At 38.1% G+C, this 16524-nt stretch overlaps 2 protein-coding genes across 3 annotated transcripts; both read right to left on the bottom strand.

Annotated features, from left to right (window-relative positions):
- Nucleotides 1-195: 195 nt before the first annotated feature.
- On the bottom strand, nucleotides 196-10251 carry soat1 (sterol O-acyltransferase 1). Of its 2 annotated transcripts, none has more exons than XM_044044884.1 (16): nucleotides 9876-10251; nucleotides 8733-8884; nucleotides 7351-7409; nucleotides 6235-6383; nucleotides 6045-6104; nucleotides 5776-5883; nucleotides 5150-5429; nucleotides 4883-4961; nucleotides 4207-4291; nucleotides 4045-4090; nucleotides 3813-3942; nucleotides 3626-3723; nucleotides 3435-3533; nucleotides 2950-3085; nucleotides 2105-2250; nucleotides 196-1935 (listed from the first exon to the last, which is right to left on the bottom strand). In XM_044044884.1, the coding sequence occupies exons 2-16, from the start codon at nucleotides 8881-8883 to the stop codon at nucleotides 1858-1860; spliced, it is 1704 nt and encodes a 567-aa protein (XP_043900819.1). In that variant the 5' UTR covers nucleotide 8884; nucleotides 9876-10251; the 3' UTR covers nucleotides 196-1857. The 2 variants fall into 2 exon arrangements, with proteins under 2 accessions (XP_043900819.1, XP_043900818.1); XM_044044883.1 differs by having other exon boundaries at nucleotides 9880-10251.
- A 2654-nt stretch (nucleotides 10252-12905) lies between these two features.
- LOC122781037 (collagen alpha-2(XI) chain-like) lies at nucleotides 12906-16505 on the bottom strand. The gene is made up of 17 exons (XM_044044531.1): nucleotides 16455-16505; nucleotides 16189-16242; nucleotides 16053-16106; nucleotides 15901-15954; nucleotides 15773-15826; nucleotides 15630-15683; nucleotides 15476-15529; nucleotides 15341-15394; nucleotides 15206-15259; nucleotides 15092-15109; nucleotides 14819-14881; nucleotides 14500-14640; nucleotides 14292-14427; nucleotides 13906-14012; nucleotides 13684-13761; nucleotides 13378-13584; nucleotides 12906-13109 (listed from the first exon to the last, which is right to left on the bottom strand). The coding sequence occupies exons 3-17, from the start codon at nucleotides 16053-16055 to the stop codon at nucleotides 12957-12959; spliced, it is 1230 nt and encodes a 409-aa protein (XP_043900466.1). The 5' UTR covers nucleotides 16056-16106; nucleotides 16189-16242; nucleotides 16455-16505; the 3' UTR covers nucleotides 12906-12956.
- Between the last annotated feature and the right edge of the window lie 19 nt (nucleotides 16506-16524).

Raw genomic sequence — 16524 nt, 5'->3', positions numbered from 1 at the left:
TTTTATTTTAATGCAATGTGAAAACCTTTTGGGTTTCATCAGTGTATGCATTAAAATTGTGCAAATCGATTTCATTCATTCATTGTCTACCAGTTTATCTTCCACATGACGGTCCATTTCAATGTTTTTCCATTTGTCAGATGAATCACTCTAAATAGTATTTAACCACATTTATAAAAGATGACTAGGCAAAACTTTGCTATATAAGTCCATTTGTTTATTTCTCCACAGTTCTCATAATGTGATGTGACTTTGAGGTGGAATGTATCAGACATTTGTTTGCCAACCAAAAATAGAACATACGGAAACACAAATTGCCACATGCCACAATTCATGGCATAAAAAAAGCCCAAACCCCAAAAAAACAAAACAAAAAAACCCTCAACAATTATCAAGGTAAATCAGACAAAGCTCCGCTCACAAAATAAATAATCAAAATAAGCAGTGTCTCTGCACCCTGGCTCCCTTTACTGCTATTAATATTGTTATAATATAATATTTGTGACATATTTACAGATATAAAAATAGTTGTTGGTACCTTCATTTTGAAAAAGACATTAAGAAGTCTCTGTCTTTTGCCATCATGTGCAGAAGAAATCAAAACCCTTTAATACAGTGCCATCTTGTGGCCATGTAGTGTTTAGTTCTGAGTTTCCACACTTTTACTTTGAGATAATAGTCTCATTATCCATAAGAATAAATACAGTCTCCCAGTTACCACATGTCTGAATTGGCAACATCAACTGTGAAATAATTGGTTTGGAATTTCTTTCAAATAATACAAATGTACAAGATGTCACTGAGCATGTCTTATTTAAGATACTGAGTATTTGACAAAGCAAATTTCAGTCCTTGGTGTCATCAGTGTTAAAATATTCTAGCAGCCAGCTGCAAACATTTTTACATAGTGATTTCACATTGCATTTGAAATCACAGTACATTATTCACACAACAGTGGCCTTTAACAAAATATCACTTGATTTAAGTTTACAAGAAACGTGACTCTCGGTGCACATTCAAGCCAGTCCAACTCAATATTCACAAATACATTCAGTAGTCACAAAATATTTTAACTCTACATTGTCATCTTTTTGTTTGACATTTTGTCTTATGGCACAGAGCACCACACCCCTGACCTGTGTGCTTGTAACAAAAAAGTAAAAACTAAATGTAGGATTTGGAAAATACACAATTTGAGGTGTAAAACTATTGTGTCTGAATCATAGAATGGCTGAACTATAGCATTACATTTACTATTGAATAATTGCCAACTATGTCCTTTTAAGAGAAGTTAACAGTAAATTAAAATACATAACTCATACAGCGGCTGTTTTTCAAAATAAATATTTGGGGTAATGAATATAAATGACACCAAAGATTTTTTCAAAGCAGCATAACAAATGTATATTACAAGAGAGTGGCAGTTACAAACTTGGCTAAATATCATTGATTACTGCATATATGAATAGGATTTGTATTTAGCTGCTTTGTCATTATGATCACCATTGTGTTGGCACAGGGACTGAATTCACAGTTGATCAAGGCAAAAGTAACTGGAAAACATATGAAAAATAAATAGTACATAAAATAAGAGTTCACATTTGTGTTTTATGTGAATGTGTAATTTTGTTGTGGGGTTGCCTTTGAAAATAAAATTTATGAGTAAGGCATCATTGTGAATTAGCCGTGAGAGTAAAGGAACATTTTGGGAGAAACGTACAGGTCCTCTAAACTGCAATCGCACGTACTTCATAAACTTAGTGCAGAGGATAAACAAAAATATTTACACACCCAAAGGTTATTACAGTAAGAATAAGGATGATGAGCGATACTCTTCAGCAGTCGTCCAAACACAGGTCATGGCCTCCCAATGTCCCCCATCAAGCCTTGCTGACAGGTCCAGGAGCGAGGCTTCAGTAACTCCAAGAATGAAGGCTGAAATAAAAACACTGAAGTTATGTCTCCACTTGAGACACATAAATAAAAACACAACTACATTCCAGACTCTATGACTCTGTATCCAACAAAAAAGAAAAAACATCACATCTTTCAGGGACAACAAATCAACAAATTTGACAAGGCAATGCTGAGGGTGCTATTATACCTCTTTCAAGGGGCAGTAGAGCTGGGCATACCACTCATGGGAGTACAGGCAGATAATAACACCCTGACCCAAGAAGAGTGATGTCCACATGATTATGTTCCAGATGGGGCCTTTCCTTTGGTCGTGCAGAATGAAGTTGAACATCACTGTGAGAGGATAAGCAAAAGATGAGGGTGGAAAAAAATAAAATAAAATAACCTGTGAGTCTGTGAGTTTCTAAACTTGAGAGAGATAAGACAGCAATGCTGTTAAATTCAACAATGCTTGGATTCAAATTAAAATGACAGAATTATTTCAGATCACTTCAGTATGCGTTTGAGGCTCTTTTAAAAAGTCCAGTGTGTAATAATTGGTGACATCTAATGTTGGGACCTGCTTTGCGAAAAGCAAATGACTCCTTTCACATACCAGAAAAGATGTAAATATACTTTAAGAATTCGCTCTATTCTTCCACTCGCCCACACTGTCCTCTGCATTTTCCTCCTCCTTTTTTGTTGGACAATGCATTGTATTTATGTGGGCAGAGCCATTCCTTGTTGTTTGCATGGTGAGCTTCCACTTCAACATGCAAAACACACGTCTGCCCTGGCTGTTGCAGAAACACGGTGGTGCAAGATGGTGACCTCTGTAAAACAAGCCTCTTGCCCTAAATTACATTTAAAATGCTTATTCTGAGGCAATGAAAACCAAATGATTTGTAGTTTAAAGTGATTATACACTTCTACAAACATACTTTTTATGGGTAGCAAACTTCATTTCTGTAACTAGCCCCCTAAATGTTACACACTGGATCTTTTAAAGCAATCAATTGTGATTATATTAAGTCGTGTTTTGTTTTCTCTTACTTCCAAAGCACATAAAAAGGCAGAAGAGCACAGGATAGAAAAAGCCAAAGCAGATGGCAAGAATGTACTCGTGGACCACCGCAGATATTGTAAACACAAACAGCATGGCTGCCGCTCTGAAACGCTTTTGAGACACCTGGAATGACAAGAGCAGAGAGAGATGACGAGTCAGAATATTAGAGCCAGATACTTATCTATGCATGTTAAATGAGAAACAAGTTTATTAGACAATGACAGGTTACAGTGTTTAACAATGAAAAACTCTTTATAAAACCTTACAATATCACAGTAGTCAGAGGTATTAGATAAGTGTCATCCAGTGTCACATGTGTCCAAAACATATTTTGTAAACCTAGACCATTCAATTCTTATCAGTTTATCCTTGAGCCCTGATGAATGTCTATGCTTAAATTACAATAAACATAATAAATATGCATCTAACATGGTAGTTAAGACTGGACCGAGTCAGGAGTGGAAATGCTCACCCACAGGAAGTCCCGGTACACATAGTAGTACAGCCAGTCATGAACAACTACATTCCAGGTGCGATAGTAATTGGCAAAAGAGGTTGAATTCCACCAATCCTGTGAATTGTATTTAAATAGAATTTAGTCAAATAAAAACTACAACACACTTTAAATACATTAAATGTAATACAAATAAGTTTGAATTTTACCTTGTAAAACATCCTATCAGCAAAACAAAGCATCTCAGCAAATGCATTGAGCCAACAGTGAAGGAAGGCAAAAAATCCCAGGAAGAGAACCAATACACCTGCAGAAAGAAACATGTAACACAAATGTGGCCAATATTATAGTACTCTCATGTCCCGAGATGAAAATATAAAGGGGGGCTGATCTTACCTGGCAGGATTGAGTTAAAGACACAGAGGACCATGGCCTTCAGGTCAAACAGCTGTAAACTGACACTGCGAAACTGGGGGATGCACAGCCGCACAAACACGTAGTAGGCATAAAACAGACAGCCTAGTACCTGAAGGGTGGAAATGGTTGGAATAGAAAAAAGAAAAATGAGCTAGTACTGTTTTCTTCAAACCTTAAGCAAGGCCGGGTGTAACTGTAAAATAGTTGGTACCTGAAGTAATTTTGTGGCCACATATCCCCATCTGATCACTGGGTTCCTGGGTTGCATGAGAAACAAGGATTGATCACCTTTTATGCAAACAACACGTACTCGCTCAGGTCTCAAAAGGATGTCCAAAATACCAAAAGTCGGATAAAGCAAATGTTGGTTTACCGTGGGTACTTGTCTCTGTAGATGAGTGTTGGTGCAAACAGAAAGTAGATATACTGAGAAACCTGAGGGACCACTGGGCTGGGGCCTGTACAGGAGAGAAGAGACTGCTCATCAACACAGGGACATTAGGAATAAGGAGCATAGTAGCTGTGCAGTCTACAAGACTGTAGTGAGACCTACTATGATGTATGTAGTGGTAATGTCTTAAAGACAGGCGATGAAGGAAGCAGAGCTGAAGACGCTAAGATTCTCGTTGGGAGTGACCAGGGTGGATAAGATTAAAGATGAGCATATTCGAAGGACAGCTCAGGTTGAACAGTTTGGAAATAAAGTAAGAGAGGCTAGGTTGAGATGGTTTAGTCACGTGCAGAGGAGTGACAGTGATTATACTGGACAAAGAATGTTGAAGATGGAGCTGCTGGGCAGGAGGACAAGAGGAAGACCACAGAGAAGGTTCATGGATATAGTTGAGGAGGACATGAGGACAGTTGGTGTAACAGAAGAGGACACATGGCATAAGACAAAAATGGAGCCAGATGATCCCCTGTGGCAACCCCTAAAGAAAGAACCCGAGAGAAGAAGTAGTAGCTGTGAGAAATATATGAATATAAAGGTTGTATGTGGTTAAACAGAGAAAAATAAAAGCAAATCTGGTTGAAGGGGGGAAATTACATACTCTTTTTCTCTTTAGCCCAGGTCAAAACTCTAGGTACAGTCTCCCTGACAAAGGAGTGTACTTTCATCATAAGACGCACCTGGAATTAGATAAGTAAAGAATACAGCAAAAGCAATAGTTTTAACACAGGTTCAATTCAAGGGGGTGAGAAAATAGGACATTTCAAATTATAATTGAAGTGTTTATCTAAAGCAAGTAGAATGGCATAATACAGCACTCTAACTGTGACACTGATCTCACTAAATGCAGCCACTCTAGTCATCCTACCTGTTCCAGGATGATGATGAAGCAGGATGCAGGAGGCATACTGTTGGTCACCACCACATATGTGGGAAGGAAACCCAGACCTAGAGCTTGGTAGAGCAGAAATAATGATCCAAACAGCAAAGTGTACCACCTGGGGTGAGACCCAGACTGGGTCTGTGACCACAGGTGGAACAGGGTGTAGGGAACCACCAACACAGTCAGGAACATGCAGATCCATGTGCACACCACTAGAGGGAACTGTCCAAATGCATAGACCAGTAGGTCAAAGTCCAAAACCAGTCTGAGGAAAAGTAGAAAAACAAGACATGAGACACATACAGGCTTATGAGGTTATCTTAACCCTGTTCAATTTGTTGATCCATTATTACGAGACACTTTATACTAAGATGGAAACCTTAAAGCAGAAAGATAAACTCAACAGTTCCCACAATGAGAGGAAAATGCCCTTTAAAAGGGAAGACACTTTGAACACAACCAAAGTGAGTGGGCAGTCATCTGCCTCAAAGAGAAAGAAACATGTGGAATTAAAATAAAATGGAGGAAAAAGAAAACTGAACATTTTAGTTAACTCATTCACAAACAAGGACAAAAATTAAAAAGCTTAATGGGAAGCAGTCTTATATTACCTGCCTTCATCAATGAAATCTACCACAAGTGTACTGAAGATAAAGAGAATGAGGACGGCAATAAACATGTGGTAGATGGTCCTGATGTGGTTCACCTCAAACAGCTCACTGCAGAAACGATGACAGAAAAAGTGTATTTACACATTTACATCTGCACAAACAAAATCTGCAAGCATCACTAAAACTGCACACTGTATTCACAAATGCATATTACACCAACCGTGTGGGAGCATTATTTATAAGAGTGTAACATCAAAGCGTGAGCTTACTCTAGAAGGGACCTGCGGCTGACAAACTGTTTTCCCTGGCCATGAGGAGGTCGAAAATTCCTAGAGGAAAATTGAACTGAAATTAGTGACTATCAAATTATGTTTTTTGTAGCAAGAAGAGCACATGCGCTGTTATCCCACATGCACCCTACTTGAAGCATCTTGGAGCAACACTGTAGACAAGTAATACCTGAGTTTGCTCTTTTCCTTGTCTAACAGTGGGGGTGAGAAGACGGCAGGAACTGGTGCTGGCTCCAGGCTGGCCGACTCTTCAATAAGACTGTCCACAAAGTCATTGACCTGACTGTTAAACTGATGCATCAGATCACTCTTCAGGAACTGAGTAACAATAACAAACACAAAAAATGATTCATATAGCATTTCTGTGACAATAACAATGTCATTTCTGAATGGGCAAATTTGGTTTAATGTTCTGAGGATTCACTGACGCAATTAAATCGACACAATTAACAAGAAAAATACATTATCGTCATCTGTCCTTAGGCAACCCACTGATAAATATACTCAGGCAGTTGTCATCAGTTTAAATGATGAAATGGATCTGCTTGTGTGCACATGAACATCACCCATTTCCACTGGAAAGGAAATTGTTACAGGTAGAATCAGGTGCTAATGTGCTATGGGCTCTCCAGTATCACCTTCAAAAGCAGCCACCAACCACTACATGAAGAAAATAAAGCATAAACCCCCCCCAACTTCTTCCAGTGGAAAAAAACCAAGCCACTGGTTCAGCTATGTGGATATGTGAGTATAGGATAGAGGCTACAGGAAGCCAACACACAGCGCAGTATCATTTGACTCACACCTCCACTGGAACAGAACTTTGTAACACTCATGATGAGTTCAAGAACATATATGTCTTTGTTTCAAAATCAAAAAGCATACAAAGTAACAATTTACGAAGCGAGTAATCCCAAGATTTCTACAACTTAAAGAAAACATTTACTGGTGAAGTTGCATGTTGCAGCCCTCACCCTTCCCTTCTCTTTGGAGTGTGAGAAACTATGTAGCATTCAGTTAGCATGAAAACTCAAATGATATGTAGTTTGTCCATTGTGGGCTAATATAACAACATGGTGGTCCAAAATGGCTGCCCCATTAGAGCTGATCTGGCTCCTGATATAAATATAAATTTACATTCTGTGATAATAATAAACAACAATTCATTCAATCAGGTTTGTTCACCTATATAAAAACATTTTATGTAGTTATTTTGTGTTCATTTGTTCGCAAATGAAAATAAATACACACTGGACCTTTAGAAAAATCAAACTCACTTACTCACCTCTGCTTTTCGTTTCAGCTGTAGCTTTCTGCTGATCACATGTTCCACTTCAATCTTGCCTGAAATTTGAAAGAGAACATAGAATATCGTCAGGATGTCACAATCCCATCCTCATCACCAAACAAATGTTGTTGTTTTTATACACTGAATTCTATTCTTTTCTACACAACATTGCTTTGTATATTTACACCCAAATTAACAAAAGAGCCAACTGAGTTGCTAGGTTTATTTGTCTTAACAGAACTTTGACCGGTAAATGCAAACAGTAATTAACACTGGTAAAATATTTTCATAAAAGACATGTCACACAGAATGATATCCATGGAATCATAACCAAGACTATATTTTAAGATAGTATTTTTTTATTTAGTCATTCTTTTGTCAAAGTGTTACTGTGTATAGAAGTCAGCTTACATCAGATGACAGTTGACATTGTTGCAAAATCCAAAAGAAGACACACCTATGAATAACACTGTGAGTAAAGTATAATCTAGTGACTCACAAGCTAAGTAAATGTGAATGCTTATTATGATCAAGGCTATTATTGGCTGTCAGCCGTAATAGCTGTCTGATGATGAACAAGTTTGTTCAGTTACTGGATGGAGGATAACAGCTCAAACAATGACAAAGCAGCAGTGGCTATTCATCATCCATCTAAAACAAGATGTCAACAAACAGGACAATACAAAAATGCCTGTGTGAGACTCACTGTAATTAAATGTCTCCTATCCATTTTTACAGGAGTACATTCTCACATGATGTCAGTAAAACATTTTCCTGATGAAGTAATGGTCTTAATCACTGGTTCCAGCTCTTCTCCAATAGCACATGATGTCAATGTTGTTGTTTTTGTTCATATATAGAGGCGAAATAGACAATAAAAGCACTGCACATAATGTGGACACCAATGTGACTGACAATTGGTATCATCCAATAGGAGCCTTGTTGCAGGTGTAGTCTGTGAAGCTGAAAAAACTGCCACGGCACCAGTCAAATCCCAAATCTTAAAGCTTCAAGTTCAGTTTGCAAAGAGAAGACAACAAGCATTTTCACAGTACACAGTAAAACCTAACACTTTATTTCTTGGGCCATAACATTTACTTGGTGGAGGTAAAAAGAGGAAGACACGATCACATGTCATGAGTTGTTGCGCAACAAGATACGCAGGAAAATGTAGGGAAATTAAAAAAAGGGAGGGAGTTCTTGAGTCAACATTGCACAGCCCAGATTTCACAGTAGTAAAAGGTCAATGTCCTGAAGAAGAGGGAGGCAGTAATGCAACATATCGGAAGCCAACTGCGGTAAGACACCAAAGACAAATTAGTAGAAGAGGAGGGTCAATGTTTTCTTTCTTGTCCAAGCTGCCAGGTGGAGATTCTTACCATTGCTGGTGATGTGGTTGTCTCCGCTTCCCTGCCGATGTTCCCCAGGACTACTATCCCCATCTATAGAGCTATCCAGGTCAGAGAAGCTGATCTTCTTGGGGGTGGACTTGCAGCGGGACCTGAGGACACTGTCATCCCCACTCTCCATCCTGAAGACACAGATTATTTTTTATAGTGAAGAAATCCACAGTGGCACTGACACATTACCAAACTGTCAGAAAAGCAACTCTGTTCCTGCAATGACCTTCAGTGCTAAATCAAAATACTCATGTCTTCGAACTATTTTTAAAAAGGTAGAATTATATAAGTCTTTTTTATGATGCTGCTTATTTAATTAACTGATAAAGGATTGCCTCATTATTACAGTCTTGCTGCTGTCCATCATCTTTGTAAAGCGATCTTAGACTAATCACATCCCACACAGTCAGTCACGTCGTTTTCTGTTTGTTTGTTTTTAAATTGAAGCTTTTGGGAATGTATAATTTAATTCATTCATGTTTACTTATTTGTAATGTGTCCTTTTAGTCAAACTGTTTTGGTTTGTCTTTTTTGTCTTACTACTTGTACTACTTACTACTACTTGTTGAGCACTTGATATTTAACTGAACTGTTAAGCAATTAAATAAATATAATAAATAAAGATTGTTATTATCATTATACTTGTCTCCTGATGTTATTTGTTGATGTTAACATAGTTGTCCAGTTGCATTTGTACTGATTTTAATCTCGAGCTTCCTCCTAAAGTAAAGGTTAAATGAAATAAGCAAACTGAAAGTTAAGATGCTATGTCTTACGGACACAAAAAAGATCAGTTCTTACGTAGCAGACAAATGCACGTTTCAAGATTTTGACAGACAACGCAAACCTAGTTCAAATCAAATCAGCTTCACATGACAGCAGACAGACGGCTAACAGCTGACTTAGCTTCCGTCAAGCTAATATCAAGAGTCAGTGTGACAGACAGACAGGGATTAAACATGGGTCAGTTAGACCGCGAAGAAGCCGAGTGGTTTGTTTCCTGATAATGTAAGTTTAACACGAAAGCTTCCGCCTGTTGGTTATCACGGCTGTTGACACACGGTGAAAGTGTTAAGTCAAATTAGCCTGTTGACGCCACAGAGCAGGTGGACAGAAACTCACTCACTTCAGTGGACAAGTGCTGCTGCTGTCGTCTTCTTCTTCTACTTCTTCTTCTTCAGACCTCCGACGTTAAAGAGTCCAGACTCACACGTGTAACTCCTTCAGAGACGACGACCTGTGATGCTGCTCACCTTCCCCATTGTATAAACACTGAGGAGACGACGATGACGAAGAAGATGGGCACGACAGCTGCTGCTGATTGGCCCAAAGTCTCTCCTCCTTTCGACGTCACGAGCGACCACAACATTGGTCACGGTAACTCAACACAATATTAAAATTCTTCTCAGTGATTTCCATATCCTCAGTGATAACACCATATTATTTACTATTACCTTACATGTACTAATATTATTATTAAAGAGACCTAATGACTTGATTATAGATTGTACAGTCTTCTGTAAAGTATCTTACCAGAAAATGACTTTGGTAGAAGTTGAAGTCACTTTTTGACATCAAAAGTAATTTTCTGAAGTGAGGAGTTCGGATTGCGCCACGGTAGCAAGTTGTCTTTCAACTGGAAAGTTGTGGTTCAATTCCTAGCTCTGCTACTCTATATGTGTCCTTGCGCAAGACACTTAACCCCATGTTGAAGAATGGGAATGGCAAAACTGTAGTGTAAAGCAGCTCAACAAGGCTAGAAAAGCTCTATAAGACCATTACTAACTCTTCTTCTTCTTCTGATTTTGTTTGGTGGTAATGAGTTACAAAGATAGAGAGACTGTAGTAGAGTAAAGTAAAAGTAAAAGTTGCCAGAAATATAAATAACAAAGTAAAGTACAGATATGTGATTTTGTACATAAGTACAGTCAGAAGTAAGTATTTGTACTTTGTTACATTACAATACTGATTTTACTTCCTCTCTGAGTGATTCAATCTATAATACAGCCATTAGATCTCTTGGTTAACATTTCAATATCAGTACATTATCAGTATAGAATAATTATTGACTGTCATGAGGGAATGTAGTTATATATAGGCCTACCAAGGTCCTTGTTTAAGAAAATAAGAAAAAATATTGTATTCTTTTATTTATGTCCCTCCTTTTGTGGGTGTCCTTTTCTGCACACTGCACAAGTGTATGTCAAATGTATGTTACTTATTGTTTGGTATATTTATTTGCACATTTTATACTAAAATACAATGACAGAGGAGAGGAGGAAGGATCACACAACTTCACAAAGTGACCATTTCATTTTTAAAAACTATAAAAATGTAGATAATTATTATAGTGATGCAGTTACACACACCTCTGAAAGTGGGAGCAGCGGCACCTGGTGTGGTCTTCTGCTGCTGTATCCCAGTGATTGTCTAACTTGGTTGTTACAAGTGGTTACTGTTTCTAATTTTGAAGTAATTTTTGCACAGAAAACTGGATATTTTCTCTTTTCCTGTTCTCTGTAACCAGACCTGAAATTAATAAAAAAAAACACTTTGCAAATTTATAAAGAAAGACATTCTGCAGCTGAATATGATAACATTCTAAATACATCAAATATTTGTACTTTTTAAGTCTGACTGGCAGTATGTATGCTTTTTTTTATTACGTATCAAAAGGGTTATCACATAACTAAGATATGATAATGAGTGTTAAGGAAAACACATTTTCAAAAATAAGTTTTTGATAAACTTATTAAACAGTGAAAATATGTTCTGAATGAGACACAGGGCTCTTCTAAGTAAAGCATGATGAATCACAAATCAAAAATGGTCTTGTGAGTTCTTTCACACACAAATAACAACCCTTTTATCTACAGTATTATCTATTACAAATGAAGGCATACTGCAGAACAGTCTTTTGAATAGTGATGTATGTGGCTAAAGATGATAAATAATTACATTTAATAGCAGTTATTATTTCATACATGATTCTGTATAGTTTCTTTCAAAACAACCCTGTGACGCTGGGCATTTCAGCACTATGGCTGCAGGGTTTTACTGTCATAAGAAAGCCACTTTGTGATGTGGTTTGGCCGTTGCACAATCATAATGACCGTAAACGTTCAAAATGCCCTAATGACGACCCACTTTATTTTGAGCTTGCTTCCTAGGCCTGAAAACACAATGATCAAATATATTGCCGTGTTGTGGGCAAAGTTGATCATTTTCTTACACGTGTCAGGGTGACACAACCCCTTTCTCAAGCACATGTTCAAAATAGGCACAAGGGGTAGCACATTATCTGTCATCAGTAGTTAATTGCTCCTTAATTTACCTGCAGAGAACTTACTTATTAGAGCTTAACCTACACAATCTTTACAAAATCACACTGCTGAATGAACCCAGTGAAAAGGAATTATTATTAGAAGGTTAAGGTAACTTTATTAATCCAAGTAGGGAAATGTGTCATCAGCATTTTATTCATCCATCCAGAGCTTTGACTGCTCTGAGTTTGTGAGGTTAATATAATTATATTTGTGCATCCCAATCAGACACTCTACTGGATAATTAGAAGTCACTATCACCCAAATAAAAACTTTTTTTTTGGTCCACCTTTCAATTTATTAAGCTATTTATCACCAACACCTGATCTTGTTCCTGTTGTGTGAGAGACATAAAAGTACCAAGACACACTGGTATCAAAAAGAAGAAAACAAGGCAATACCTTGGTTTTGCGGGACTCTCTTGCTGTGAGGCAACAGTGCAAACCACTGTTCCACATTTACATATCCTCTATAGGCTGAGGGTTAATACAAATAGCCCACGTCAATTAAACTTTTTACAAGTTCTCTCTCATCTTGATAGTGCTTACCCTGTGTGGAGGATGACACACTAAATACACTGGAAAGTTTAGTTCAAGGTCAATTTAATTAGAGCATTTCTGTGTCACGTAAACATTTAAGAGAAAGAATGCATTCATATGATGATGAACAGTCAATTCAATAAATATACATAAAATACAGTGCAACTCTAAGTAAACCAATCCTTACTAAATGACTAACGTGAAATATCATACAGCATATTGTTGCTTTTTGTAAATTATATTTACAGTAAATTATATGTATTTATATTTAATTAATTAAATCACTCACTCACTCACACACACACACACACACACACACACTCACACTCACTCCTCACTGGTCACAAGAAGCAGAGGGGTCCCAGGGCCACCGTGATCTCTGGGTTGAGGTGAACTATCGCCCTCATTGCTACACCCAGATCTTTGACAGGTAGCAACTCCATATCTCCTCGATGGAGCTCTGTGCTCCCCTGAACCCTCACAACCATGTGCACCTGCAAAATAATCAGGCAGAAAGTGGGTCAGGGTTAATGGCTGACTGGGAGATATTTTTCTGGAACCTAATATAACTTTTAACAGTCTAAATGCCATATTGATCAATTGACTCCCCCACTGCACTGGTGTCACGAACATTCATCGTAAATGCAGGAAAAAATATGCAATTTGTTTCATTGAAAAAGAATGAGCGAGAGCTAAAGTGCTAAAAATGAAAGAAAACCGCTAATAAACTATCTTTATGACAATAATAAAATGTAGTCTCACCTCAAATTCTTTTCTGGAAAGTCCAATAAGGTGCGAACTGATTTCTTTGCCGGAGTCTCCCAGCACATAGATCATATTAGTTGAATTAGCTGTGGCAGCAGCACTGGAGGGGTTTCCTGTCCAGCTGACAGTCATGTGCTGGAAAGACGTATGGCTGTGTAATCGCAAAAACCTCAGCTGGACAACATCCATGCCAGCATACTCAAACTATTGGAGACAGAATGAACTCATTTTCAGAGGAACTAGCTCAGTGTTGTCAGACGTAATAAAAGGTCCCCATTCAGTCCATAAATGAATTAGTCTTACCTTGTTTCCACCATGCTGCTGACTAAACCACTGGAGAGCTGTGGATTTCTGCATTTCTGGTTCCCATCTGAGTTTAATCTACATTACACAGCATTTGTTTTATAGTCAAGGCACTCACTTATTCATTTTTAACATTTTTGTTTTCCATCTATCCATGTACAGCAGTCAGCCTAAAAATAAACAAAAATGTAGGGTAACACTGGTAGGTGAAAATGAGTGTACCTTTGACTTTAAAGGGTCAATGCAGGTTGTTCCTCCTGCTGTAAAGTTACAGAACACCTTCAGGGCATCACAAACGCAGCCTTGGTTGGGGTCCATGTAAAAGTATCCTGAAATTATTAAGGTTCATTTAATGTTATTCTGAACATGTTGGCACATAAAGAGCCTGTGTAAATCAGGTCCAGACAGTATCGATAGTTATTCTTATCTTCAGTTTCTCACTCACACTCATTATCTTCAATTTCAAAAAATGTACATAACAGACCTGTAATTGATAAGATAAATAAGTTAAACAACAGAGGAGTGCAGTGGCAGCACATGCAGGAACAGCTAAGAAACTGTGGCTGTTGTACGACAGATGGAAGTCATGAGCCTTTCCAGACCCTCACCATCATTCAGCTTTGGGTGTATGAGTCCCAGCTCATGGCAGGTGGTGGCAGGATCATCCTTAGTTCCCATGGGCAAACTGAGCAACTCCTCCTCCTCATCTCCTTGAGGAAAACTCCTCTGCACTGACCTGGGCCTCTACAGAGGATTTCATCATGACACCAGTCAATCAATCATGGACATCGTGTGAGAAAAAAAAATCATACAAACCTTTTGCTTCAGGAAGATGAGCCTGGATGTTGGCACATTTTTCAGTTTAGACTTTGTACTGGTTCTGGTTTTAGGCCTTAGCTCATGTCTTTGATCTGGACTTGACTGCCCTCTGTGTTTTCCTGGAGCACCTGGTTTTCCCTGAGAACAGAATTGAACTTAAAGGGCATTTTGCTGAAGGCACTGGACACCAAACATCTTTGTTGTTAAGTTTCAAATGCATGTTAAAACTTAGTATGTCACAGTGAAGTTAGTTTTTCAGCTCAAATAAGTTTTCTTTTCAGCAGTTTGATTGTACTGTGTGAGCAAAATGTCTTACTGGAGGTCCAGGCTTTCCTTTTTCTCCTTTTGATCCTCTCTTGCCCTGGAAGCCTTTCATTCCCTGTAAAGGTCCAAACACAGTCATTCCGTTTAGAGTCAAAAGGTGAATATATATAAATCTATAGACATAAATGCTATCTAAATAAACATTAAAGGTGGTATATTCTATGAGGTTTTTTTTGCTAAAAGAAACATAAAAAAAATCGTGACTAATTCAGTTCAATCAAGACACAAAATGAATAAAAGCAATAAAAATGTTATGGTTGGTCACCTTTGTTCCACGCTTGCCCTGTATGATAGACAGTTAAGATTGCTTCAGTAAAATATTACAGTAAAAATATTACAGTAAATGATTTTACACAGCAGAATATCAAAAACCACATACAGGAGTGCCAAGGAAGCCATATAGACCTGGTGGACCATGAGGACCAGTGTCCCCCTGTGAAAAGCATACTGTTGATAAATAACTTCCTATACCAAATACAGTAATAATACAAGAAGTAAAGCAAAACTCAAGTACCTGCTTTCCTTTACGGCCTATGGGACCTGTTAGTCCCTGCAAACCAGGATTTCCCTATGAAAAGAAAGTTAGAAAAGTTAGAAAATGAGATGAACATGCGGCTTAAATATTTAACAAAAAATACTTTAAACCAACCTTTATCCCTGGAGGCCCGTCTGGTCCCAGGGCCCCTGTGTCACCTGGGAGACCCTGTACATAATGCAAAGATGATAATGATGCTCAAACAATTATACATAATGCCTTTATAATTTCTGTGTGGTATAGTTGACGCTGTATGTCTGACTTTTACCTTTGTTCCAAGACTTCCAGGTTCACCCTTCTCTCCTCTCAGTCCTGGAATACCCTGTTTCAACAACAGAGATGATGCAGATGTTCACATCAACAGGCATGTTGCTGTGTTTCAATATTGTGCTGTCAAACAAACTTGAAAACCTTTGGCCCAATAGGTCCAGGAGGTCCATGGTTTCCATTTGGTCCAGTTTTACCCTGCAGGATGCAATACATTATCAGTAGGATGCAATTAAACCTGTATGAATTATTAAAATGACATTATATTGTACCTTGAAACCTCCAGCTCCAATATTTCCACTGATCCCAGGAGGCCCAGTTTTTCCCTCGAATATCAAATGTATGTATGTAACACCTTAAAAATGCATCTACAAATCACTCTTTATTATGTTGCACAGTTGCAACATGCCTTCATTGAACTTACCATCTTACCAGGCTTGCCAGGTGACCCAGGAGCTCCCCTGAAACCAGTATCACCCTTTGAGGTGAGCACAGGAGAGAACTTATTGAGTAACAGGGTTGAAAATGAGAACAAACTGCAACAGGGTACATTTTCTCACCGGATCGCCTTCGTTGCCTTCAACCCCCAGTAAGCCGTCCAATCCACTCAGGCCCTGATAAGATGAAAAAAAAATTAGAAAACAACAATCACCAACACAACTCTCCTGGTCAGATATTCCAAATGTAATACAACAAATGGTTTACTTTTATATTATATATATATATACATTAATATATATATATATATGCTCAAACAATGTATGTATATTTACATAAATATGTATAAATATACTGTATTTTCCCAAGTGTCAGTCAAAAGGGATACTTGCGGGTTTTCCTGGTGTTCCAGCAGGCCCTGGTCTCCCTGGCGGTCCTTTCACTCCCTATAAGATCCA

Source organism: Solea senegalensis, linkage group LG14 (genome assembly GCF_019176455.1).
Source record: "Solea senegalensis isolate Sse05_10M linkage group LG14, IFAPA_SoseM_1, whole genome shotgun sequence".
Taxonomy (NCBI): Eukaryota; Metazoa; Chordata; class Actinopteri; order Pleuronectiformes; family Soleidae; genus Solea; species Solea senegalensis.
Note: the sequence above shows the minus strand (reverse complement) of the source record. Positions and strands in the feature narration are given on the sequence as shown.